A 24,140-nucleotide genomic window follows, 5' to 3' on the forward strand; every position below is an offset into this window, starting at 1 on the left:
CTTCGACAGAACGATAATAAGCATGTAGTGTATAATATTGCATTGTTGTAATAGACCAATGTGTGCCACATTGACGCTTGCAGCTGTACAGATTGTGGGATGCTTTCATTTTTATTTTGTCAAGTGGTGATTGTTTTTAAACGGGCCGCCGCTGCTCAGGCAGATGAAGTGGAGAGAATGAGAGCCGAGTCTTGGCCTAGTGCTGCTGCTTGCTGGGATTGTAGCCTCCAGATCCGCTTTCACAAATCGAAAAAAACACACGCTTCATGTCCAATTCCAAAAGACCCGCAGTTGGTTTCGTGGTAACCGACCTCCAAATGGTAAGATTCTAGCGTTTTCACTCCACGTAAGTTGTTTTTAGCGTGTTTCGGGCTGTCCTTTTGTGAGATAATGGAAGCCCCTGTGACGGTGTGCAGGCTGTGGGTTTGTGTGAGCCACACTGTAGCCTTTTTTGTGATGGCACTGGCTCACCTCTTCCACAGCCAGTGCCAGCGTTTTTAAACGGTATACTATTATATTTTGGACGATCGTTTTATTTTCCAATTAACAACACGTGGGCAATCCTGACATTAGGCGATATGGATTGTATTATGAATGGAGCAGGTCAGTAGTCGTTTCCTGATTTTTTTTGTTTCCCCTGCCACTACCCCGGACGGCCTAGGGAAGCCAGTAATGTCGGCGTATTACGTGTGTGTGCAGTGGATGGCTGTGCCCTTTGTATTGTCGCTTTGCGTTAGTGTCGCTTTAAAGTGAAAAAGCGATATAGTTGTCGTAGTAATGTACACGTTTTAGTAAATCGTTGTTTGGTTTCATTTCTGAAACCGTGCATGTTGTACCTGGCTCGGAAAACACAGCACGTTATCTAGCGCGCACGTTTTCAAATAACCCGGATCTAACCTGCATATTTGTGTTACCTGACAGGAAAGAGCCATGACAACATGAATCAGTCATACAGACGGGCTGCCAGGAGTGGCTCAGCGTACGGCCAAGGCCAGCCAGAGCTGAGGACCTCCAACGGCCTCCCCTCCACCACACCTTCCTCATATGGAACCCAGAACAGCAGCTCCAAGCGTGGCCACGAGCAACCGTCCGCCATGCACCTGGCTTCCTCCAGCCTCCGACCGGCCCCGGCTCACGGACACAGCGGGCCGGAGAGGTCCTCCCACAGCTACGGCTCGTTGATCAGGCTCCAGGACCTCTCCACGATGAGCCACGGCCGACCAGAGCACCACAAGGACCTCCACCACGGCAGGAACCATTTGCACTCGTCAAGTCCGCAAGGACGCTCCGAATTCGGGTCTCCCCTCCCGCAGCGCCCCCCCTCTCCCGGTAACGACGAGTCCTTCGGGTCCCTTCAGGGCCTAGACAAGAACGGCTTCTCCCCTCACAGCCCCGACAGCCAGGAGCCTTGCTCGCCCATCCCAAACGGATACCTGCACTTCGAGTCCACCCTGTTTGACAACGGGGACGTCAAGGAAGAGGAGGACGAGGACGAGCTGGTCCCCTTCCAGCCGTCCCTGGGACGCTTCCGGGACAGGGCAGCGACGGGGCCGCCGGCCGCCACGCTCGCGGCTGCCCCCTGCCCCCGCGCCGGGCTGGAGCACAGCGCGTACAAACCTGCCGTCTTCAACCTGATGGCGAAGACCATTGCGGAGCTCCACCCCGCCCTCAGCCCCAGCGCTCTGCCGGACGTGGGGATGGGGGACGGGTGGAGCATGGACGAGGAGTCGGACAGTGACAGTGAACTGGCCTCGACTCCAGACCATGGGCTGATGTCGCCCACCAGCAGTTGTAACTCCAACGTGAGTCTCTCCCACATGTGATCTACACGCTGGGATAACTCGGGTCACGCTGGGATAACTCAGGGGTGTAGCTTTAACTATTTCCCCACAAACACTTTTTATTAATTAAAAAGTATTTAACAGCAGAATTTATAAATAAAATCTTTTACACCCACATTTGAAAACATATAGTCTCACAGCAAAAATGCAACGCCTTTTAGCATTTATCTAATCCTATTCGACTTTCTAGATTCTTATCACCCAGTCTGTCTATCTGGCTCTTTGTAGATATGTGGACTGAGAGCTCTCTGTCAGTTGGTGCATCCTGGGATATGTTACCTTAAAATGAAAGGCCTCTCTCTTGAGTGACAGAGGGGAACTTCTGTGTGTCAAGTTTCAAGATTACATTTCATCTAGATGTAATTTGACTACATATTAATATAGAATATAGCACGTTCACTGTAGTAAACATGGATTCATCTTTTGGTCGTGGTATGTTGAAGTGTGTGTGCTTGTCAGTTTACCAGAGTGTTGATATGTTTGTGTGTGTGCGCATGCTGGTCCTGTTACCAAAGTGTTGATGTGTGTCTGCTGGTTTTGTTTTGGAATTGTTGATGTGTGTGTGTGTGCTGGTTTTGTTTTGGAATTGTTGATGTGTGTGTGTATGCGCTGGTCTTGTTACCAGAGTGTTGATGTGTGTGTGCTGGTCTTGTTACCGGAGTGTTGATGTTTGTGTGTGTGCGCTGGTCTTGTTACCAGAGTGTTGATGTGTGTGTGCGCGCTGGTCTTTGATACCAGAGTGTTGATGTGTGTGTGTGTTGGTCTTGTTACCAGAGTGTTGATGTGTGTGTGTGTCCTGTTACAGCCCAGCAGCCCTAAAAAGAAGGCCGTGCCCCCTGTCAGGTACGTGGAGGGGAACCTGGTGTGGGCCAAGTTCAACCGTCGCCCCTGGTGGCCCTGCAAGGTCACCACACACCCTCAGGACGGAGTCCACACCAAGATGAAGGGTAAGGACGAGAGAGAGAGAGAGAGCATGGGAGGAGGGGACCGTTACTTCTTCTGTTTACCTTTTTCCACATACCGCCAATGCTTTCCCTAGCGTCGTTGTCTTTTTCACTAATGTCGTGGTGGTGGTCCTAGTGCCTAGTCGCAGGCCCTGCCGTATGTACTTCCTGGAGACGGTGGGGGAGATGGCGGACCACGCCTGGGTCCCAGGGAAGGCCACGCTTCCCTTCCAGGGAGGACACCAGTTCCAGAACCTTCCTGTGCTGAGACGCAGAGGCAGGCAGAGGGAGAAGGACTACAAGTACACGGTAACGACACCGTAACCCAGCCTGCGTTGCCTTTGCTGTCTGATGATATCAGTCACACTCACTGCTCTGCTTTGGTACTGTGCTAAACTAAACGTTCGGTCGTATGAATAACATCTCTTACCGAGTTGCTTGGTCAAAAGAATGTTTTTGTCAAACTAAATAGCTCCAAACTGCATGATTGAAATAACTGACCGATTTGTGTACGCTCACACAGAGTGGTCTGCATTGGTCTTGATTAGGATGCATGAGGATTTATTGAATGATAATATTGAGTGTTATTTCTGTCTCTCTGCAGATACCCAAACGCCTGATGGAAGCGTGGAAGGTCAGCGTGCTGGAGGCAGAGTTCCAACTGCCAGACCTGCTGAAGAGGGAGCCCAAGGACCCCACCGTGACCTTCAGCAGAGAAGACGTGGTGCCCTCCCCAGCGCCTGAGGAAAAAGCCCCGGAGGCCCCCTCCTGCTCCGCTGGCCTCACGCACCCTCCCCTCCTCAGCCCCGTCGCCAACGGAGGCGAGCGGCAGCCTGTCAAGAACTCTGTAGACTCCCACCACGGCAACAAGAAGAAACCCTGTAAGAAGAAAAGAGGCTTGTCGGAGATTTTCGGCCACATCGTCGGGGGACACAAGGAGCCCTCCAGCATCTCTGAAGTGGCGGACAGAATCTCCGCTGACGGGGAGACACGTAGGGAGGAGGCCAAGGACTCCCCGTACGCCGACCTGGACTCCGTCCCCATGATCCTGTGTCCCAAACGCTCTCAGAAGCCCCTGCTTCAGAACTCTGAGAAGGGCTCCAAGAAGGACCAGGCTCCTAAGAAGGCCAAAGAGAAGCTTCTGGAGAAACGTTTGCCACACCCCTCTCCCAAGAACGTCAAACCCAGCTCTTCAACCCTTTCGGAGAGCTCTCCGTCGATGCCTGAAGACCGAAGTGGCAAGGATCGGCGGCCCAGACAGCGCCTCGGTGAGGGTGCTGAGAGCTCCCTGGACAAGCACTCTCTACACCTCCCTGCCAGCTGCGGACTCATGACCAGAGCCTTGAAGGCCGAGGAGGAGGGAGAGCTCAAGGCGGCGAGAGAAGAGAGAGCCTGCAGTGACGACGAGGACGACGTACTCTCTAACGTCAGGCTCAAAACCGAGTCCTCCAGGGGAGCTGTACCCTCCGCCGCTCACAAGCCCGACAGGAACCACGCCCGGAACGGTTCCTTCCGCCGGTCCGAGAACCCGCCCGCCGCCGGGTCCAGCCACCCCCCCGTCCTCCCGCTCAAGATCAAGAAGGAGAACGCGGTGTCGGACATCTCATCCTGCTCCTCGCCGTCTTCCCCCCTGTCCCCCATGGACGCCTTCCAGGACGCCAAGGAGCTGAGCTTCAAGTCCCTGGTTAAGGAGGAGAGCGACTCGGGCGAGTCCGGAACCTTCCGCCCCCACAGCGGCTACAAATTCAGCACATTCCTGATGCTCCTGAAGGACATGCACGATACCAGGGAGAAGGAGGGCAAGCCCTTGGCCATGCCCCCCAGCCCGGCCCTGATCAAGGAGGAGCCCCTGGTCATCCCCACCCACCCTGGGGACGACCCCTCCAGGGGGCGCGGCGGGGGGGACCGGGCCCCCAGGGCCACGGTGCGGAACGGGAAGCCCCCGTCGGCCAGGAGCAAGCCCAGGACCACCAGGCCCATCATGAAGAGCGACACCTACAAGGTGGAGGGCAGGGTGGTGTTCCCTCGGGCGGCGGGGACCCCCGACAAGCCGCGCAGGAAGACGCCGCCGGCCGGCAGGACGAGGCCCGGCGTCTCCGGCCTGACCCCGGAGCTGGCCGACCTGGCCTGGGGGAGGGAGTTCGTCAGCGGGCACGCCGACCTGGCCGAGTCCGGGTCGGTTCGTCCGGTCGCCGCCGCCGCCGAGCCGTCGTCCAGCTACCTCGACAAGAGCTCAGACTGCAAAGTGGCTCCGAAGAAGCGCTGGCAGGCGTTCGAGGGGGGCCTGGGAGGGACTTCGGCTCTGGGGGGCGGGGCTGAGGTGAACGGGGTGTACAGAGACAAGCTGGGGGGGTCCCCAGACCCCGTCAGGTCCCCTGGTGCGACCCTGGAGAGGCTGGACGAGGGCTACTCAGACAGGAGCGACGCGGCAGGTGAGAAGGGGGGTGTGGGTTTCCGGTAGCTCCTGGAGGTTAAGAACCAGGTTTCCTTTTCACAATGTTGTGATTTTTAAGGATGTTACTGTTATTTGTTATTTTTGGATTGTTTTGTTCACGATGTTTTTTGTGATGTTTACCCAGCACACTCTGAAAACAAACGTCTTCGAAAACCCAGTAAGCGGCTCCTGGAGTCCACGGAGGAGTACGAACAAATATTCGCCCCAAAGAAGAAAACAAAGAAGGTGACAGAATCCTACAGAATGGTACGACTGGAAAAACACATTTTGACAGCCGTTCTAAAAACTAATCATAAACGTGTGATTATAACTGGTTCTCTGTCACCGCCCTCCTCTCCTTAGGGCTCTGGGTCAAACTGTGACAGAGAAGGGCAGCAACAGGCCTCAGGAAGGAATGTGCCCCCTCACCCGTGCACCTCTCCAGGGACAGACACCTCCAGCTGCACCCCTTGGGAGCTGGCATCCCCAGAGCTGTCCCAAGATGGCTGCCCTCCTGTACAACAGCAGTCACCATTCCAGCCTTCACTAGAGTCTGACGTGTCAACAGAGGACGCAGAAAGGACAGACCTGTCTCCTCTGAACAGTGGTACGTGTGTGTGTGTGTGTGTCTGTGAGTATTTGTGTGTGTGTGTGTGTGTGAGTGTGTCTGTTTGACCTTTGTCCTAGACACATAGAAAAACCCAGTTTGGTGTGTTCCTCTCCAGGCCACTTGGACAGGAAGAGACCCAGGAAGCCATCCCACAGGATCCTGGAGTGCACCATAGAAGAAGTCTCCGTTGCTCCACCAAAGAAGAAGGTTGGACAAGAAAAACACAGTTTGTTAGGATATTAAACATCCAAACAAACGTCTTGGAGCAATGCATTTTTAACAACGTATTCTTTCTTATACATGGTATATAAAACGTCCTTAAATCTCTTTCTAGGAGGTGAAGAACGTCGGTGCATGTTCCCCAGGTCCCCCTGACTCTCAGGTACTGAGTGTCATCATCATCAACATCAAAAGCTTTGTAATAATAATAATTGCTAATGACCAACAAACCCGTACTGTTTGTCTGTACAGGCTGTATCCGTGAATAAGGAGGTGGCTGCTGTCTCCAGACCCTCAGGTCCCCCTGCCCTTCCAGGTGCACCGACCCCCTCTCTCCCAGGTACACCAGCCCCCCCGCTGCCATCCGCTACTAAACTTACCCACCCTGCATATGAATGATTGAGTGACTAAACAGACAGCTTAGTTTGAGTGAAGGATCCCCTGATTGTCTCCTGGGGGTGTCATGGTGTCTCACTGGCTGTGTGTCCCTGTCTCTCCTCAGCTGCAGCCCAGACCTCCGACAGCAGACCCCCCCCTCCGTCCCCCTCCGCCCCCAGGCCCCTTCGGCCCCCCAGCCCCCCCCTCCTCCACACTCCTAAGGTGGAGGCTATGGTGGAGGAGGGAAGCCTGCCGGTCAAGCTCACTCCTGGGCAGGCGGCCAGCCAGAGACAGCCTAACGGAGCCATGGCAACCAAACCAGAGGTCAGCTCATACAACGACTGTTTAGTAGCCTGTCTGTCGGTGTGGGTTTGTGTGTACGTGTATGTTGACATGAAGATCTCTGATGTTGACGGGTGTTCCCAATCTCCCCTCCGTCTCTAGGGGTTCTCTCCCAGTCTGAGTGACAGTTACCCTTCCCCTGGAGACGCCATGTATCCTAGCAACCGCAGGCCTGGGGTAGCAACAGCAGGAACTCTGAGGGAGAACGTGTGCCAGGTGAGGCCACGACTGTAGACCGACAACTTCTCCCAAACACAAAGTGAATCCTCACACGGTCGGGTCTGCTGGTAATGTGTGGTTCTAAGTCTCCTGACAGCTACGTGTGTGTGTGTGTGTGTGTGTGTGTGCGTGCGTGTGTGTGTCCTCAGGTGTGTGAGCGGTCGGGGGATCTGTTGCTGTGCGAGGGGCAGTGCTACGGGGCGTTCCACCTGCAGTGTCTCAGCCTGTCACAGCCTCCCAAGGGGAAGTTTATCTGCGGAGAATGCAGAACAGGTGAGAATGACCTCCACCCACGCTTCCACCCACAGCACATACAATCCTGCCCCTCCCTCATAACTCCAGGGGGTCAGATGGCTGAGCGGTTAGGGAGTCGGGCTATTAATCAGAAGGTTGTTGGTTCGATTCCCGGCCGTGCCAAATGACGTTGTGTCCTTGGGCAAGGCACTTCACCCTACTTGCTTCAGGGGGAATGTCCCTGTACTTACTGTAAGTCGCTCTGGATAAGAGCGTCTGCTAAATTATGTAAATGTAACTCCTCTATGTGGCAGGTGTGCACACCTGCTTCGTCTGCAAGAAGGCGAGCGACGGCGTCAAGCGCTGCCAGATCCCCATGTGTGGCAAGTTCTACCACCCCGAGTGTGTGTTCATACACACGCCGGCGCAGCCCCAGAACAAGGGCTTCCGCTGCTCTCTCCACACCTGTCTGTCCTGCCACATCGCCAACCCCCTCAACCCCTGCAGCTCCAAAGGTACGAGCCGTACGCACGCCCCCTGGGCGGCCTCAGGCCTTCCGGAGCCTTCTGGCCTCTCCGCAGCACGTTTTGAATCCCGGTTCTCCCTCCCCCTCTCCCCGCAGGTCGCCTGGCCCGGTGTGTGCGCTGCCCCGTGGCTTACCACGCCAACGACTACTGCATGGCGGCAGGCAGCGTGGTCCTCGCCAACACCAGCGTCCTGTGCCCCAACCACTTCACCCCCCGCAAGGGCTGCAAGAACCATGAGCACATCAACGTCAGCTGGTGCTTTGTCTGCTCCGAAGGTACAGGAGCGGGACTTCCTGGTTGGGAAAGCCGGGGGCGGGACTTCCTGGTTGGGAAAGCCGGGGGCGGGACTTCCTGGTTGGGAAAGCCGGGGGCGGACTTCCTGGTTGGGAAAGCCGTTGTTGATGCCCTGTGGGGGTGAACTATTGTCTTGTCTGCTAGACGGGGTGGCCTTCAGGTTCTGGGTTTGTGAGGGTTAGACGACCAGCGGACTGGAGAGAGAGTTGACAAGCACCTGGACTCAACACTAAATAACGAGCAGATCAAACACACAGTAACAAGGCATATCTGATGTTCTGATTGTGGTGAACACAAGCACTTCCACAAGCACTTAGAACATTCTGGATTTGTCTCAGAACCCCCCTGGCATTAGCTACACCACTGAACAGCTGGAATTCATGGGAATCCCGTAGTTTTCACTTCACTGTGCTTCCAGCTATAACCTTCCCTTCAAGATGAATCATAACAACACAACAACATAACAACACGAGCTCAGAAGGTTAACACTGGTCACATTGAGTTCCCGTAGACGTGTCTGAGTTGTAGTTCCCGCTGTGTTCCTGCAGGGGGCAGTCTGCTGTGCTGCGAGTCGTGTCCCGCCGCGTTCCACCGGGAGTGTCTGAACATCGACATGCCCGCCGGCAGCTGGTTCTGCAACGAGTGCAAAGCCGGGAAGAAGCCCCACTTCAAAGACATCCTCTGGGTCAAAGTGGGACGATACAGGTCAGCTGACAACCAAACAGGAAACGTCACATTACATTTAGTCATTTAGCAGACGCTCTTATCCAGAGCGACTTACAGTAAGTACAGGGACTTTCCCCCCCGAGGCAAGTAGGGTGAAGTGCCTTGCCCAAGGACACAACGTAATTTTGCACGGCCGGGGAATCGAACCAACAACCTTCTGATTAATAGCCCGACTCCCTAACCGCTCAGCCATCTGACCCCCCACATCACACGTGTACTCTAACACCTTCCACACACACAGACACAGACAGACAGATAGATGTTGTCCTGGCGTGCTAACCCTGGGGTCCTGTGTCCAGGTGGTGGCCGGCGGAGGTGTGTCTTCCCAAGAACGTTCCGGAGAACATCCTGCGTATGAAGCACGAGGTGGGGGAGTTCCCCGTCCACTTCTTCGGCTCCAAAGACTTTGTGTGGACCTACCAGGCCAGGGTGTTCCCCTACATGGAGGGCGACGCCAACAACAAGGAGAAGATGGGCAAGGGTGCCGACGCGGTCTACAAGAAAGGTAGAGCACAAAATCCCCCTTTTTTCTCTTGCTGGGAGGGTTTTTCCAGGGACTTGGGCAGTGCTTGTGGAGCGGTGGAGGCAGCTGGAGCTGTGATGGGAGGAGAGGAGGTGTGATGGTAGGAGGGGAGAGGTGACGGAGGTGTGATGGGACAGAGGAAAAGGGATGGAGGTGTGATGGGACAGGGGAGAGGGGAGGAGCTGTTATGGGAGGAGGGGAGAGGGGAGGAGCTGTGATGGGAGGAGGGGAGAGGGGAGGAGCTGTGATGGGAGGAGGGGAGAGGTGACGGAGGTGTGATGGGAGGAGGGGAGAGGTGACGGAGGTGTGATGGGAGGAGGGGAGAGGTGACGGAGGTGTGTTCTGTGTCCTCAGCGCTGAACGAGGCAGCAGAGCGGTTCAGAGAGCTGCAGGCTGAGAAGGAGATGAAACAGCTGCAGGAGGACCGGAGGAACGACAAGAAGCCACCTCCCTACAGGCACATCAAGGTACGCACACACACACACACACACACACACACACACACACACACACACACACACACACACACACACACACACACTGTTCCTAATGGTCTCTCAGCTGTGACTTCATGAACTTCAAAGTGAAAATGACCACTCTCCCTCCATCCCTCAGGTGAACCGTCCAATCGGGAAGGTGCAGATCATCACGGCCGACCTATCCGAGATCCCCCGCTGTAACTGCAAGGCGTCGGACGAGAACCCGTGCGGCGTGGACTCTGAGTGCATCAACCGCATGCTGATGTACGAGTGCCACCCCCAGGTGTGTGTGGCCGGGGAGCGCTGCCAGAACCAGGCCTTCACCAAGCGCCAGTACAGCCAGGTGGAGATCTTCAGGACCCTGGCCAGGGGCTGGGGCCTGCGCTCCGTGTTCGACATCAAGAAGGGCGCGTTCGTGAACGAGTACGTGGGCGAGGTGATCGACGAGGAGGAGTGCCGGGCCCGGATCAGACACGCCCAGGAGAACGACATCTGCAACTTCTACATGCTCACGCTGGACAAGGTATGGCTGGTGTACGATCGGCCTGGGAGAGCGGTCCTCCGCTGCATGTCTTCCCCTCTCTCTTGCTCTCTCGCTCTCCCTGCCTTTCTTGTCACACATCATTTACACACTGTCCAATAAAGCCCAATAAAAAGCCCCGAAACATATATGTATCGTTAAAACACTCTGACAGGCTGACTGTTAAATCATCGCAGCCCGTGCCGAATGTTGTCAGGTAAAGTTGTGTCTGTGGCGTGTTCAGGACCGCATCATCGACGCGGGGCCCAAGGGGAACCAGGCCCGCTTCATGAACCACTGCTGCCAGCCCAACTGTGAGACTCAGAAGTGGACGGTGAACGGCGACACCAGGGTGGGGCTGTTTGCCCAGCAGGACATCCCCAAAGGTCAGCTGGACCAGACACATTTACATTTAGTCATTTAACAGACGCTCTTATCCAGAGCGACTTACAGTAAGTACAGGGACATTCCCCCTGAAGCAAGTAGGGTGAAGTGCCTTGCCCAAGGACACAACGTCATTTGGCATGGCTGGGAATCGAACTGGCAACCTTCAGATTACTAGCCCGACTCCCTCACCGCTCAGCCACCTGACTCCCCCCAGACACACTTCCACCACAGTCACACCTCACACGGACCACACTTTCCTTCACATATCTCAGACTGACCGCATTCCTTCAGGCTGTATATGACAGGCTGAGCTCAAACTGAACACCCACTTCCAACTAGAAAACCTAAAACTTTGATTTAGTTGACGTGTATTTAAAGCGAGACTGTTGTGGGGTACCATTCTGCCATTTAAATCAGTTAATGAATGACCATGTTCCACAACACCTGGCCTCCAGAGTGGGTAAACAGACACGACCCCCTCGTCTCCTGGTATGTTACATTTAGTCATTTAGCAGACGCTCTTATCCAGAGCGAGGCCTCTGTTGACACAGTGGCCATGACTGGAGGCTACTCTGTCCTAATGAGAGGGGGGAGGGGGCTGTTTACTGACCTCACCTGCTCAGTTAACCCCTCCGTGACTGGCTGGGGCTGGAGGGGTTAACTGAGGGATTCTGTCCAGCACGGATAACCGAGTTTAACCTTGGTTCTTCAAAAGATTTTTTGGGTGTGTGTGTGGTGTTCATTTAAATCAAATAACTGAATCTGTGATGGAACACATGGTCGTAGGAGTGTGTCGTAATGTGTGTGTGTGTGTGCGTGTGTTTGTGCAGGTGTGGAGCTCACCTTTAACTACAACCTGGAGTGTCTGGGGAACGGGAAGACAGTGTGTAAATGTGGAGCTCCCAACTGCAGTGGCTTCCTGGGCGTGCGACCCAAGGTGAGGCCTGGAGCTCTCTCTCTCTCTCTCCCCTACATTCCCCGTCTATTTCAACTGTCTCTGTCCAGAAAAAGCCCCAAAATATGTACAGTAAATACAAATAGAGAGGACTAATCCCTCTGTGTGTGTGTGTGTATCAGAACCAGCCGTCTGCCGACAAGCTGAAGATGAAGGAGGGGAAGAAGAAGGCTCAGGTGAAGAGGAAGAGCAAGCTGGAGGTGACGAAGGAGCGAGAGGACGAGTGTTTCAGCTGCGGCGACGGAGGACAGATCGTGTCCTGTAAGAAGCCCGGCTGTCCCAAGGTCTACCACGCTGACTGCCTCAACCTCTCCAAGAGACCAGCAGGTGAGGAAGAGGTGGTGGGCTCTGGGGCACCAAACCTGCCAGGTTGAGTGGTTCCATTGTGAACAGGGTTCTTTAGATGGAAGTGCCCTTTTGTTTTCATAAAATGTCTGACAGTGACTTAGTTGTGATTGAACTTGCCAGGCCTCCTTTGTGAGCTCTTGAGAGGACCTTCTCAGACCAGTGGTTGTAGACATAAACGTGTGTGTGTTTTGTGTTCCTCCTCAGGTCGCTGGGAGTGCCCCTGGCACCAGTGTGACGAGTGCGGCGGCGAGGCGGCGTCCTTCTGCGAGATGTGTCCCAACTCCTTCTGCCAGGAGCACCGCGAGGGCATGCTGTTCATCTCCAAGCTGGACGGACGCCTCTCCTGCAGCGAGCACGACCCCTGCGGCCCGGAGCCCCTGGAGCCGGGGGAGATCCGGGAGTACGTACCCAGCATGACCTCTCTCAGGCCTGGGGGCATGGGTCTGCCGGCCCCCCACCCTCTGGTTCCTCCCAGAGCCCTGGCTGGATCCTCCTCCGCGGCCCCCCCCTCCACTGCGGCCCTGCCACCCTCCGATCTCCAACCCACCACTGAACGGCTCTTCATCAACACCTCTACCGCCAAGATCCCCCCCTCCACCTCGGCACCCAGCCTCGGCCTCTACAGTGACCTGTCTTACAGCGCGGAAGGCAACCTCCACACCTCTCCCTCCTCCTTCAAGGAGGAGGAGGAAGAGGAGGATGCGGGAGAGGAGGACGAGGAGCAGGATGCAGGGGAGGACGAGGAGGAGCAGGATGCAGGGGAGGACGAGGAGGACGAGGAGGAGGAAGATGGTGACCTGGAGGATGGGGAGGTGGATGGGTTGGACTTTGGGGAGGTCGAGGGGGATGGGGATGAGGATGAGGAGGTAGAGGGGGATGAGGATGAGGAAGAGGAGGAGGAAGATGGGGATGAAGGGGAGGAGATGGAGGTTGTGGAGGAGGAGGATCCTGCTGGGGATTTAGGGGAGGAGGAGGAGGAGGAAGCAGGGGATCTAGCAGAGGAGGAGGAAGAGGATGGAGCTGAACTGGGGGAGGAAGAGGAGGAAGGAGGGGATGTTTATGACACTTGGGGGGACTACGAGGATGATGAGGAGGAGGAGGAGGAGGAGGTGGAGGGTGAGGAGGAGGAGGAATGGGGAGCAGTAGAAGAGGAGGAGGACGAAGTGAAATAAACTCTGTAGCCTTTGGGTCTTCCTATGGCCTCCATCCATCCTTCCATCCATCCATCTCTCCTGAGGCTCAGACTTACACAGGTAGAGTCTTGGGTGGAGGTGACATAAGAGGCTGCCTTGGTGCTGCATTGCCTTGCCACCCCTTTCCTGAACCGCAGACAAACTCGAGATGGGATGAGAACTGGTGCTAAAGGGAGGCCTGACCCAGCCAGCCATCAGGTGCCCCACTGTTCATATGTTAATTAGTGTCTGGTGCTAAACTCTTATTTTCTTTCTCTCAAGAGTTGTTTACATATTGTTTTTAAAATGTTGGTAAACAAAAAGTCCACTCATGTTACATCTTAATGGTTGTACTAGACAGCGTCTCAGTTATGCCGTAACTAGAACAATCACAAACGACGAGTAAGGCTCTCTCACTGATCCCTGACACGAGTTGAAAATGTGAGGACCGCTCAGCGTCTCGCAGGATGAAGCTGTGATAACTCCACTTCCTGTGATTACATCTGAGAAGCTCCTTGATCATGACAGGAAAACAATATGACGGGACAACTAGTTACATTCCAAGAGTTCAGAGCATCTCCCAGCCATCAGTCATCCACCGTGCGCTCGTCATCATCGCTACCGTTCGTCCACAGAATTACGTTATTGATTACTGTTTCTAATTATGTTTCATGGACCCATGCAGACTGTTCCCAGGTCGCATCTGTCAAAAGAATGCCCTTCTGTTTGTCTGAATGAAGAGTTAACTTTCAGGTTTCATCTGAGTTGTTTGTGATGCAGTATGTTTAAGTACACATCAGTGTCTGCAAAATAATTCAAAGCAATATAAGTCACTACAGTCACAGCTTGAGGACAGTGCTTGGAGAGTTTTATGATGTTTTATATCTCCTGAGTGCTGTGCTACCTGGAAAACTAACCATGAAACCACCTGTTTGTAAGAGTCCTGTTCGGCCTACATGACTGGGTTCACTTACATCACCTAACTTTGCTGTTGGGCTGCTGAAAAAGAAAGAAAAAACAGGTCGAATTTTGCCGCCGTTTTTCTCTGTATTCGTCATTCGGCTGCTTTGTAAGTTCTGTGTGATTGGTTGGTTGGAACGACTAACGAAACGTTTCAGGATTGTATTGAGGCGTGTGTTCCGGAACTCGTTGGCACTGGCCCTTCCGTTGAGTTCCAACCTGAATGTGATGTTCCACTGTACATTCTGTATGAGCACACAAGGTACATCTCACAACGCACAAGAACCGCAGGGCCGCCTGTGTGTCAACCTGCACCAGGCCTAGAACCGGTTCTCTAATTCCACCCCTCTGGTATGACTCATGAGGTTGTTTGTTTGGTAGTTTTGACGTTCACTTACAGTTGGTCCTCGTGAGCTGTTTTATCAAATACGATCTCTGACTTCCTCACCCTACTGAATCTTATTTACTGAAATTGGGATCCTAATGGGTAACAAAATGGATGGCTACAGCCATAACAAGTGCCCCAACTGAAACCGTGGCTCTGAATGTTGACTGAAACGGAGCCAGTACACAGATGAAGAGGGCATGGCATCAAAACTATAAAGCGCAATTTCCTTCCTACCCAACCCTTCATTGAACTATATTGTAGTCTTTTTCTTTAAAAAAAAACAAAAAAAAAACAGTTGTAGTTGAGATGTAGATTTGGTACTTAGAGAATGTGAATTGCTGTCAGCCATTTGAGGGCCTTACAATCCTCTACATCGTGCTTTCTGACACAATCAGTTGGTTCCAACCTCCGACACATATCAAGAAGCTACTCTGTAAACTACTATCCCAATCTTTTTTGAAGCACTACCATTTTTACATTGCCTGCCCAGTGTCCTGTCCTTCCTCGACATGAAGGGGAGAAATAGATGTACCTTTTTGCCTAGTTTTGTATTTATCAAACATGTATTATCTTTTTATGTTTTTTTTTTGTTTTTTTGTGTGTGTGTTTGTGATGATGATTATGCCAACTGGTCAAATGCAGAGGTCTCAGCCCCCTCTTTTAGAGGTGACACAGAAACAGACTTTCTGAATTAATGGGGTGTTTTGCTGCCATGAGAAGACTCATGAACCGTACTGTACTCCTTTGTGTATAATAAATATTATAAGTAAAGTTTTACAATAGACATCCATGTCTAGTCGTTATTACACAAGTCCTGTGTGCCATGCCTACAACAAAGGACAAACGACTATGGCAGTTTGTCCGCTAGGTGTCGTGCTTATGGCGTCGCTCCCTCTTAAGAACACCGAAGAAGACATTAGGACACGTGACGTAGGAGATTTTTCTAAAATGGCTACGCTAGTCGTGCTGTAAACAGACGTGAAAATCAACACTGGATTTCTAAATAGTTAATATTTTCCTATATTCTGTTGCACACCAGGTAACCAAAATATCAGAAATACAATTAATGAAGTAATTAATTTGTTGCGCTTGTCTTTGACGATCTTTTAAAAATGCATTATTCGATGGATTGTGATGAGGAATACGAACATTAGTCTAGCTAGCTAGGCTAGTCTAGCTGTCTTGCTACTTAAAGTATTATCGGATAAAATGTAGTTGGATCTATCTAGCTTACATGCTGTTTAGTTAACGACAGTGGATAATAAAAGCAAGTTATCAGTAACATTGTAACCTGAAGGATACAATAGGCTACTACTGAAGATGTTTACTATGTTTACGTATACGTAGGCTACTAATACCTATGCTATGCTAGTACCTATACTAATTCACATGCTGTATAATGGTTGCCCACACGCAGGGAACGTTAGTTTACCCCAGAAACCATGCCTGAAGAAGTCGAAGCCGAAGCCGGCCAGGCAGGCGGCGAGGGGGTGGTGGGTCTGGAGGAACCTAAGAAGATGACCCGGGAGGACTGGAGGAAGAAGAAGGAGCTAGAAGAGCAGAGGAAGTTGGGAAATGCCCCCGCTGAAGTGGACGAGGAGGGAAAGTAAGTGTGTGCCCATCGGAGTCAAAAACATGAACGAGGCCTTGCCGTAATTGCAGTTGGAGTTCCAATAATTTAGACGTTTGACTCGCCAGGTCAAAGAATATCAGCTGCTGGTGGACCCACCTGCCTCATAAACTGTCTGCGTTCCGCTCTCTCATGTCTCCAGGGACATCAATCCTCACATCCCCCAGTACATCTCATCTGTGCCCTGGTACATCGACCCCTCTAAGAGGCCGACCCTTAGGCATCAGAGGCCCCAGGAGGAGAATGAGAAGCAGTTCTCCAGCATAGGAGAGTGGTACAAGAGAGGGGTGCAGGAGGTAAGCTAACCGTCACACACACACACATTTCTTCTGTCTCACTCAAACTCACTCATCCACAGAATCACTTTCAACACACACATTGGGTTACCAAGTTCCCTCTCGCATTCTTCAACAGAAATCTGTGAGTACCAAGTTCCGTAAGGGTTCCTGTGAGAACTGCGGCGCCATAACACACAAGAAGAAAGACTGTTTGGAGGTGAGCTCTACCAGGAACTCTCCTCTCCGCAGCACCATCTTGCTGTCCTTGATACGGCTATCCAGTTGCCTCAACAGAGACTCGAGGCAAACAATTTAAGGATTCGGTAAGTCTGTAATGCAGATATAACCCCCCCCCCTTCCTCTTTGCCCTCCCCCAGCGGCCCAGGAAGGTGGGGGCCCAGTTCACTGGGACGGGCATGGCGCCTGACGAGCACAGCCAGATCTCCCTGGATCTGGACTACGACGGAAAAAGGGATCGCTGGAATGGCTATGACCCTGAGGACCACACCCGCATCGTGGAGGAGTACGCTAAAGTAGACCTGGTGAGACACCGGCTAGCGCTGGTACACTTAGTAATTTAGCAGACGCTCTTATCCAGAGCGACTTACAGTAAGTACAGGGACATTCCCCCCGACGCAATTGGGGTGAAGTGCCTGGCCCAAGGACACAGCGTCATTTTTCATGGCTGGGAATCGAACCGGCAACCCCCTGATTAATAGCCCGATTCCCTAACCGCTCAGCCATCTGACTCTGGTAGATGAATTCAACACTGTCAGTATGTCGGATGGACATTCTGACAGTGTGAAAGGGTCTTATTTGAACATCCCGTTCACCAAGATGTTGACCTGACTCTAACCTTGCGTTTGTCCCTTTAGGCCAAGAGAACGCTGAAAGCCCATAAGCTTCAGGAGGAGTTGGCCACAGGGAAGATGGTAGACCAAGCGGTGAGTCCTCTCAGACCAGTGGTTCTTAACCCCTGTCCTGCATGTTTTAGATGTTTCTTGGCTCCAACACCTGATTCAAATGCATGTTCGTTACCAGGCTTCTACAGAGCTAGATAACGACCCGTTTATTCGAATCAGGTGTGTTGGAGCAGGGAAACACTGCCTCAGACACTTAGTTCTCTAGCTAGTACATCTAGGCAAGAGTATGGGGAATGTTTGTATTTCGTATGTTTTTTTGGGGATACACATTCTATGTTATGTCTGCTTTATTGTGTGTGTGTGCTGATAAACTTTGCTCTGTCCCCAATAGAACTCCTCCAGAAACCAGTGGGGAGATGATGAACACACACAAGTATGATGCATTCCTGCATTCCTTCATGGCTGACCTCTGTGTTATCTGTGTTCACACCGAACACAAAGCACATTTATACTTTTAAGTCTTCAGTGTTAATGAATGCAATGGGATAATAACTAGCTATAGCTACGATGTCATATTTGAGGTTATGGAACTCGGGTCTGTCTTGGCCCATCTACATTAAGAGGGCGTCACTGCTGGATCAAATGTTTCTGTTCCGTCTGTGGGACCTCCTGTGATCCTCCTGCCTCCTTCCTGCCAGGAGCGTGAGCACAACAGCGAGGACGAGGATGAAGACAAGTACGCTGACGACATCGACATGCCCGGGCAGAACTTTGACTCCAAGAGACGAATCACAGTCAGAAACCTGCGAATCAGAGAAGACATCGCGAAGGTGAGCAGGGCGACGGGCAGGTCACATGATGATGATGATGATGATGTAGATGATGATATAGATGATGATGTGGCCTCTGGTTTGTATTATAATGTCCCCTGTCTTCTCTCCTCCAGTACCTGAGAAACCTGGACCCCAACTCTGCCTACTACGACCCCAAGACCCGCGCCATGAGGGAGAACCCCTACTCCAACACGGGCATGAACCCTGACGAGTAGGCCTATCTCCATCCATGTGTCCTGTAGATCCATGTTATGATCTGTCTACTGAACCTGGTCGGTTTTCCACCACTGAGTGGCTGTGTACTTTGTTCGGTTCATGAATGAATGTGTACTGTGCTTCTTCACAGAGTGGGCTATGCGGGAGATAACTTTGTACGATATTCGGGAGACACCATCACCATGGCTCAGACACAACGTGAGTCCTCCAGCCTTTCGGTTCCCTCTTTCACCGGTTCCTCTCAGGACACGGGGAAGACGTGGTTTGATTTGTCTCCAGGACGTATCCATAGAGATAGGATTTCCGAGTCAGGACTATTCTCGGTTATGTTTTGAGAATGGGCCTTTGTGGAACTAAACAGATATAAGATGTGTTGTGTTCCTATTTTCCAAATCCTGTTATGTAGTGGGATTTAGAATTTTCTGAAAGCTATGTCAGGATGTTACACAAAGAGCCGATGAGTCTTAGACGAGTCATAGACATAAAAAAAAAAAAAAACTTTTACAAAAAAACGCTTTTCTCCTCTCCCCCTCTCTATCCCTTCCCCTGCTCCCTGCCAGTGTTTGCGTGGGAGGCCTATGACAAGGGCTCTGAGGTGCACCTGCAGGCCGACCCCACCAAACTGGAACTGCTGCACCAGTCCTTCAAGGTCAAGAAGGAGGACTTCAAAGACCAGCAGAAGGAGACCATCCTGGAGAGGGTGTGTGTGTGTGTGTGTGTGTGTGTGAGAAAGGGGAGATAAAGAGTGGAAAAGCCATCCTGTAGAAGGGGGAGAAATAAACATGGAAAAAAAGCAAAAAAAAAAAAAAAAAATACTTAGCTCTGGGTTTCAGAGACAAGTCTCCCACGTGTGCGTGTCAGATATTCCACGGCAGTGGTTTGCAGCAGCGCCGTTAAACGCCCGTCTCTCGTCCTCCCGCAGTACGGCGGCGAGGAGCACCTGGACGCCCCCCCCAGAGAGCTGCTATTGGCCCAGACGGAGGACTACGTGGAGTACTCCCGCCATGGCGCCGTGCTGAAGGGCCAGGAGAAGGCTGTGGCTCGCTCCAAGTACGAGGAGGACGTGCTCGTCAACAACCACACGGTCAGTGGTTCTAGAGCAGGCCGCAAGGGTTCCGGAACTGGGCGGCTCCACCTATAACAGCAGGACATGTTAATGGAAGTGGCAAGAATGTGTCTTTAGAACAGCTGTGGTTGACGAGCCTGGACGCTATTTTTCCTGACTCTGTCTCTCTCTCTTCCTTGTTTGTGAACAGTGCATCTGGGGTTCGTTCTGGAGGGAAGGCTACTGGGGCTTTAAGTGCTGCCACTCCATGGTCAAACAGAGCTACTGCACCGGGCAGGCCGGGATCCAGACCGCGGTAAGGACTGCAGAGGAGCTAAGGACAAACAACACTAAAGATCTGTGTTACTGTCTGGTTCTAGAATGTCAGGACCAATTCTATGTTAGGGGAAAAAAAATAATATTTACATTTAGTCATCTTAGTTACTTTTGTGTACTTCTCTATGTTTGAGGTTCTCCAAAACCAGATTATCGAAGCAACCAAATGACCTGTTTTGCTTACGCTAGTCCCAGAGGCTGAGGTGATTGACATGTCTCTCCACCTATAGACCAGCTCGGCATGTGTTCCGTTTGAGGAGAGGCTGGAAGAGCCAGTGGAGGAGGAGGAGGAGGAGCCTAAGACTCTGCTGGAGGTAAGAACGAGATCCTGTTCCAGGCGGTCTTCTTGACACTGAGCAGAGAGAGTTCACCATATTTGGTTGTCTGTTTTTGTTAATACCATAATATTAGGTTTTGTATATTTTTCTTAATACCATAACAAATCAGGTTGTCTTATGGTTGGCTTGAGCCCCTGGTGGCATGCCTTGTAGCACCTGTTGAGACTGTAATCATGGTTATGTAGATGCACCGAGAGAAGATGAAGGACAAGAAGAAGAAGAAGAAGAGTAAGAAGAACAAGAAGAAACACGACTCTGACAGCAGCGACTCTGAGGACGAGGAGAAGAAGAAAGAGAAGCTGAAGAAGGTAAACCTCCCCTTGAATTCTGAGTCCAGCTACCGTGTGTTTGAGAGGCAGCGAGAGCCAGCGAGAGAGAAAATGCACTTGTATTGAAAAAAGAAAGGGTGAGTAAACATCTGTTTGTGTACGTCCTCTACCAACCGTCTCTGTGCCCCCCCCCCCTCCAGGCCCTGTTGGCGGAGGACAAGCGCCTGAAGCAGGTGGAGGTCCTGCTGCAGGTGGATGAGAGGAAGAGGCCCTACAACAGTCTGCTGGAGGTGAAGGAGCCCACGGAGGAGGAGATGGAGGCCTTCAGGATGAAACGCTGCCGGCCGGATGACCCCATGGCCAACTTCTTCAACTAGTGACACCGCATGGATGGATGGACAGACGGACGGACTGACTGACTTTCACACACACATACAGCGCACCTCAACTCTCCCCTTAACCACACATTACAGCTAGTCTACAACTGATTCCCTCTCAGTGTAAAATTGATTTTCTTTCTTGAATCTGTGTCAGTGTCTGGGAAACTGGGCCTTCTGCCTTTAGATAGTCAACCACACTTTCAACCCACACAACAGATAAGGCTAGTCCAGTCAAAACCCAACCATGACTGCAGCCTGTCAGACCGCCTGGTTTGCTCTGTTCTGTGATCATTTTAGTGAACGTTTTTATAAAGTGTGGTCAAATATATTTTTCCGTGTTTGTAAATAACGGCGTAGGATGCCTTGTTAATCTGATTTAAAAGAGCTGATTCACTTCTGTACACGGTGCCTCGCACAGTGCTATGGTTTTTGGTGGAATAAAAACATTTTATAAGTAACTGGTTCCAAGTAATTTATTACATCATCGGTTTCCTCTGAAAGAGTTAAAGAATCTGAAAATGTCCTTGTGCTCTTGTACACACCCGCGGGGAAATCCCTCAGACCAAGCTGGAGGGAGGTACGTTTGCCTCATGTCGAAGTCTCAAAGCAAATATACAGAAAAGGACTGCAATTACTCTCAATTAACAATGGTGTGTCACAATCTTTACCCTTTAAACCCCTCCTTGGGAAAGAGGGTAGTCCCAGCAGCTCAGGCTCAGTGGGTTGGTGGGGAGACAGACAGCCTCGCCCGCCAGCTGAAACTTTATTTGTGGGTTTTCGTTGGCGCCGATCTCAACACATCTGGTCCTTATTAAGTCCTTATTTTTACACATCGATGTAAAGTTGTATGATAACTCGCTTTCATTTTATTAAATCACCAGTGTGCATCGGTGATTAATAATCTAGAGTACATACTTGGTAGAACTGTATGGACAGGTCCAAAATAACAGCCTATTAAACTATTATTGATAACCTGTACTTGTCTTGTAACTTTGGCTTGTATGTAATTACATCATGGTGATGGTATTTGATGGCTGGATGCGCTGCTTCAACACACGGCGAGTGAGAGGGTGTAGCATAGCTTGCGCTGCAGATAACAGACATCGAACAGGATTTATTTATTGCACAGCACTTTAAAGATGACATTCAGACCTGAGTGACATTGGAGAGGATTGTCATGTAAGCGGACAGTTTGTAAGTTTGCGTGGACAGGGTTGGGCGTGTTTTTTGTTTGGTGAGTTTCTTTTTTTTGTATAACTCGTAAAACGTCGTTAAAAAAACATATGCATACAAGATGCATATCGTGTAACTCTTTCATAATAATCTTTAAAACATTAACTTTCACACTTTAAAACCGTGTGTCTGTTTTATGTATTGGGTTCTTATCTAAGCAACGTTGTGTCAACTGTCGTTGCTGTCATTTACAACAGAAACCTTCAAATGGTTTGCGTGTTAGTCATCGTGCGCGTTCAACGTATTGTTGTTACTCACAACAAATCATGTAAGTCAACTGACAATAAAATGTCCAACGTAAAAATTCAAAACATACCTGTTTTTGTCTTTTTGCACCCTCCCCCCCCCCCCCCCTACTCTGCTACTGTCAGTGTCACCATGCTCCAACCAATCCTGCTGCTGTTCTCAATAGTCTTGGCTTCCTCCCAGTCTACCTACCCCTTCTGGAAGAAAGGCCGTAACATTACCATCCATTCCTCCCACTTGGTGTGCAGCCTTCCTGGCCCCCAGGGGCCACCCGGACACCCCGGACCTCCTGGATCTCCAGGGTCTGCGGGTCCCATGGGCTCCCCAGGGAAGGATGGCCCGGACGGGGGCGATGGAGAGAAGGGGGAAAGGGGAGGTGGAGGTAAGATCAGTGGAATCTCCACACAGATCAGAGCGGTTCAAACACAAAGACAGAATTCACAGTGGGGACTTTTAACTCACTGATTCTTCATGTGTTTTCTTCCAGGGGAATCAGGGAGGCCAGGCAACCCAGGCAAGCTGGGCTTGAAGGGCCGAGAGGGGGTGGTGGGCAAGGCCGGGCCACGGGGCAAGAAGGGGCCACGTGGGGCCCCTGGATTAACGGGCTTGAGGGGCGTCAAGGGGGAGGCAGGGGAGGTGGGTGAGGTAGGGGCGGCTGGAGGTTGTAACTGTGGGAAGGCAGCACGCTCTGCCTTCTCCGTGGCCATGACCAAAAGCTACCCCAAAGAGCGCCTGCCAATCAGGTTCAGTCGCATCCTGCTGAACGAGGGGGAGCACTACAACGCCACGAGTGGGAAATTTGTGTGTTCCGTTCCCGGGGTCTACTACTTCTCCTATGACATCACCTTGTCCAACAAGCACCTGGCCATCGGGCTGGTGCACAACGGCCAGTACAAGATCAAGACGTTCGACGGCAACACGGGGAACAGCGATGTGGCCTCTGGTTCCACCGTTCTCCGTCTGCAGCGTGAGGACCAGGTGTGGCTGCAGATCTTCTACTCGGAGCAGAACGGCCTGTTCTTCGACCCGTTCTGGACTGACAGCACCTTCACTGGGTTCCTTATCTACGCAGACCAGGTCTACCTGACAGAGGAGGACGGGAAGGCCAACGCCGAAGCTGCCAGCTGATTGGTTGATTGATAGATTTGTTGGTTGGGTTGAGTGATTGGTTTTAGTGGATGATTCTAAAAACAATGACACTTTCAACTGAACTCATGTCATGTATCACTACTGCCACTGTAGCAGAGATCAATGAAATCCTTATTATGCTTATAAAATTAGCATATGCATATTATTATTACATATGCCTAATGTATAGCCTACCTAACCTGTGTTCATGTAGTGTACTTGCTCTGTCCATCAGTACAAGCGTTTGGCATGAATGAATCAAAACCGAGCACCTGTTCCAGAACGTACCACAAGGTGGCGATATTCTGGATGTCATTTGCAGCCCTGTCCGTGGCCATTCTAGTTTTTATCATGTACTAAATAATATACAGACCTGCAGGATTGATACTGTTATTAATTTTGATTACCGGAGTGGATTGGAAATGTACATAAGTGGGTGGGAGAGGGAGTGAGAACCGGCCGCACTTAGGATAGTTCAAATGTGCAGAACATGACAAGTAAGAAGAATACGTTTTATAAAGATTTGTGAACATGCATTTTAAATATTATCTATAGGCCTAGTTTGTATTGCCCAACCATCTAGTTTCAGAAAAAAACCTAACTTATACAGTCAATAATAAAGTATAGTCTACTTCCCCTTCTAAACTATTTATATACAACATATATTATCTCCGCCGTATGATTCTCTTGCAATTTCATTTTGACCAAGTCTAGTAAGATCACAATTGTGACAAAGGTGACAAACGGAAAGAACTACAATTCCCATGCTCACACGTATGGTTCACGAGCCCCAGACCGCAACAGCAGCTGGCGTAGCCGAGGGTAGGCTACTTTGTTGGAACGGA

General features: G+C 51.5%; 3 protein-coding genes across 3 annotated transcripts; all 3 read left to right on the plus strand.

The window, feature by feature from the left end:
* The first annotated feature begins 45 nt into the window (after positions 1 to 45).
* Positions 46 to 13,152, plus strand: nsd1a (nuclear receptor binding SET domain protein 1a). The gene is made up of 23 exons (XM_067248094.1): positions 46 to 320; positions 922 to 1,802; positions 2,647 to 2,788; positions 2,922 to 3,094; positions 3,390 to 5,217; positions 5,365 to 5,486; positions 5,583 to 5,826; positions 5,945 to 6,036; positions 6,164 to 6,211; positions 6,301 to 6,388; positions 6,551 to 6,750; positions 6,871 to 6,984; positions 7,137 to 7,260; positions 7,536 to 7,736; positions 7,844 to 8,023; positions 8,591 to 8,747; positions 9,068 to 9,273; positions 9,646 to 9,758; positions 9,907 to 10,293; positions 10,535 to 10,676; positions 11,508 to 11,614; positions 11,755 to 11,959; positions 12,185 to 13,152. The coding sequence occupies exons 2-23, from the start codon at positions 939 to 941 to the stop codon at positions 13,150 to 13,152; spliced, it is 6,705 nt and encodes a 2,234-aa protein (XP_067104195.1). The 5' UTR covers positions 46 to 320; positions 922 to 938.
* Positions 13,153 to 15,439: 2,287 nt separating this feature from the next.
* On the plus strand, positions 15,440 to 21,146 carry slu7 (SLU7 homolog, splicing factor). Its single transcript, XM_067247553.1, has 16 exons — positions 15,440 to 15,539; positions 15,918 to 16,106; positions 16,273 to 16,426; positions 16,545 to 16,625; positions 16,786 to 16,950; positions 17,284 to 17,352; positions 17,663 to 17,704; positions 17,970 to 18,101; positions 18,218 to 18,315; positions 18,451 to 18,518; positions 18,881 to 19,020; positions 19,243 to 19,404; positions 19,577 to 19,681; positions 19,932 to 20,015; positions 20,225 to 20,347; positions 20,509 to 21,146. Exons 2-16 carry the CDS (start codon positions 15,943 to 15,945, stop codon positions 20,683 to 20,685), a joined length of 1,764 nt encoding a protein of 587 aa, XP_067103654.1. The 5' UTR covers positions 15,440 to 15,539; positions 15,918 to 15,942; the 3' UTR covers positions 20,686 to 21,146.
* A 653-nt stretch (positions 21,147 to 21,799) lies between these two features.
* On the plus strand, positions 21,800 to 23,883 carry c1qtnf2 (C1q and TNF related 2). Its single transcript, XM_067247931.1, has 3 exons — positions 21,800 to 21,922; positions 22,293 to 22,549; positions 22,655 to 23,883. The coding sequence occupies exons 2-3, from the start codon at positions 22,300 to 22,302 to the stop codon at positions 23,293 to 23,295; spliced, it is 891 nt and encodes a 296-aa protein (XP_067104032.1). The 5' UTR covers positions 21,800 to 21,922; positions 22,293 to 22,299; the 3' UTR covers positions 23,296 to 23,883.
* Positions 23,884 to 24,140: the final 257 nt, after the last annotated feature.

The sequence above is a fragment of the Osmerus mordax genome, chromosome 12 (genome assembly GCF_038355195.1).
Source record: "Osmerus mordax isolate fOsmMor3 chromosome 12, fOsmMor3.pri, whole genome shotgun sequence".
NCBI lineage: Eukaryota > Metazoa > Chordata > Actinopteri > Osmeriformes > Osmeridae > Osmerus > Osmerus mordax.

Bases quoted from the DNA above. Each gene is read 5' to 3' on its own strand.
- c1qtnf2 (XM_067247931.1), top strand. From the start codon at position 22,300: ATGCTCCAACCAATCCTGCTGCTGTTCTCAATAGTCTTGGCTTCCTCC. The intron at 22,550-22,654 runs GTAAGATCAGTG...GTTTTCTTCCAG, and splicing joins GGGGGAAAGGGGAGGTGGAG to GGGAATCAGGGAGGCCAGGC.
- nsd1a (XM_067248094.1), top strand. From the start codon at position 939: ATGAATCAGTCATACAGACGGGCTGCCAGGAGTGGCTCAGCGTACGGC. The intron at 6,751-6,870 runs GTCAGCTCATAC...CTCCGTCTCTAG, and splicing joins CCATGGCAACCAAACCAGAG to GGGTTCTCTCCCAGTCTGAG. The intron at 11,615-11,754 runs GTGAGGCCTGGA...TGTGTGTATCAG, and splicing joins TCCTGGGCGTGCGACCCAAG to AACCAGCCGTCTGCCGACAA.
- slu7 (XM_067247553.1), top strand. From the start codon at position 15,943: ATGCCTGAAGAAGTCGAAGCCGAAGCCGGCCAGGCAGGCGGCGAGGGG. The intron at 16,427-16,544 runs GTAAGCTAACCG...ATTCTTCAACAG, and splicing joins ACAAGAGAGGGGTGCAGGAG to AAATCTGTGAGTACCAAGTT. The intron at 20,016-20,224 runs GTAAGAACGAGA...ATGGTTATGTAG, and splicing joins AGCCTAAGACTCTGCTGGAG to ATGCACCGAGAGAAGATGAA.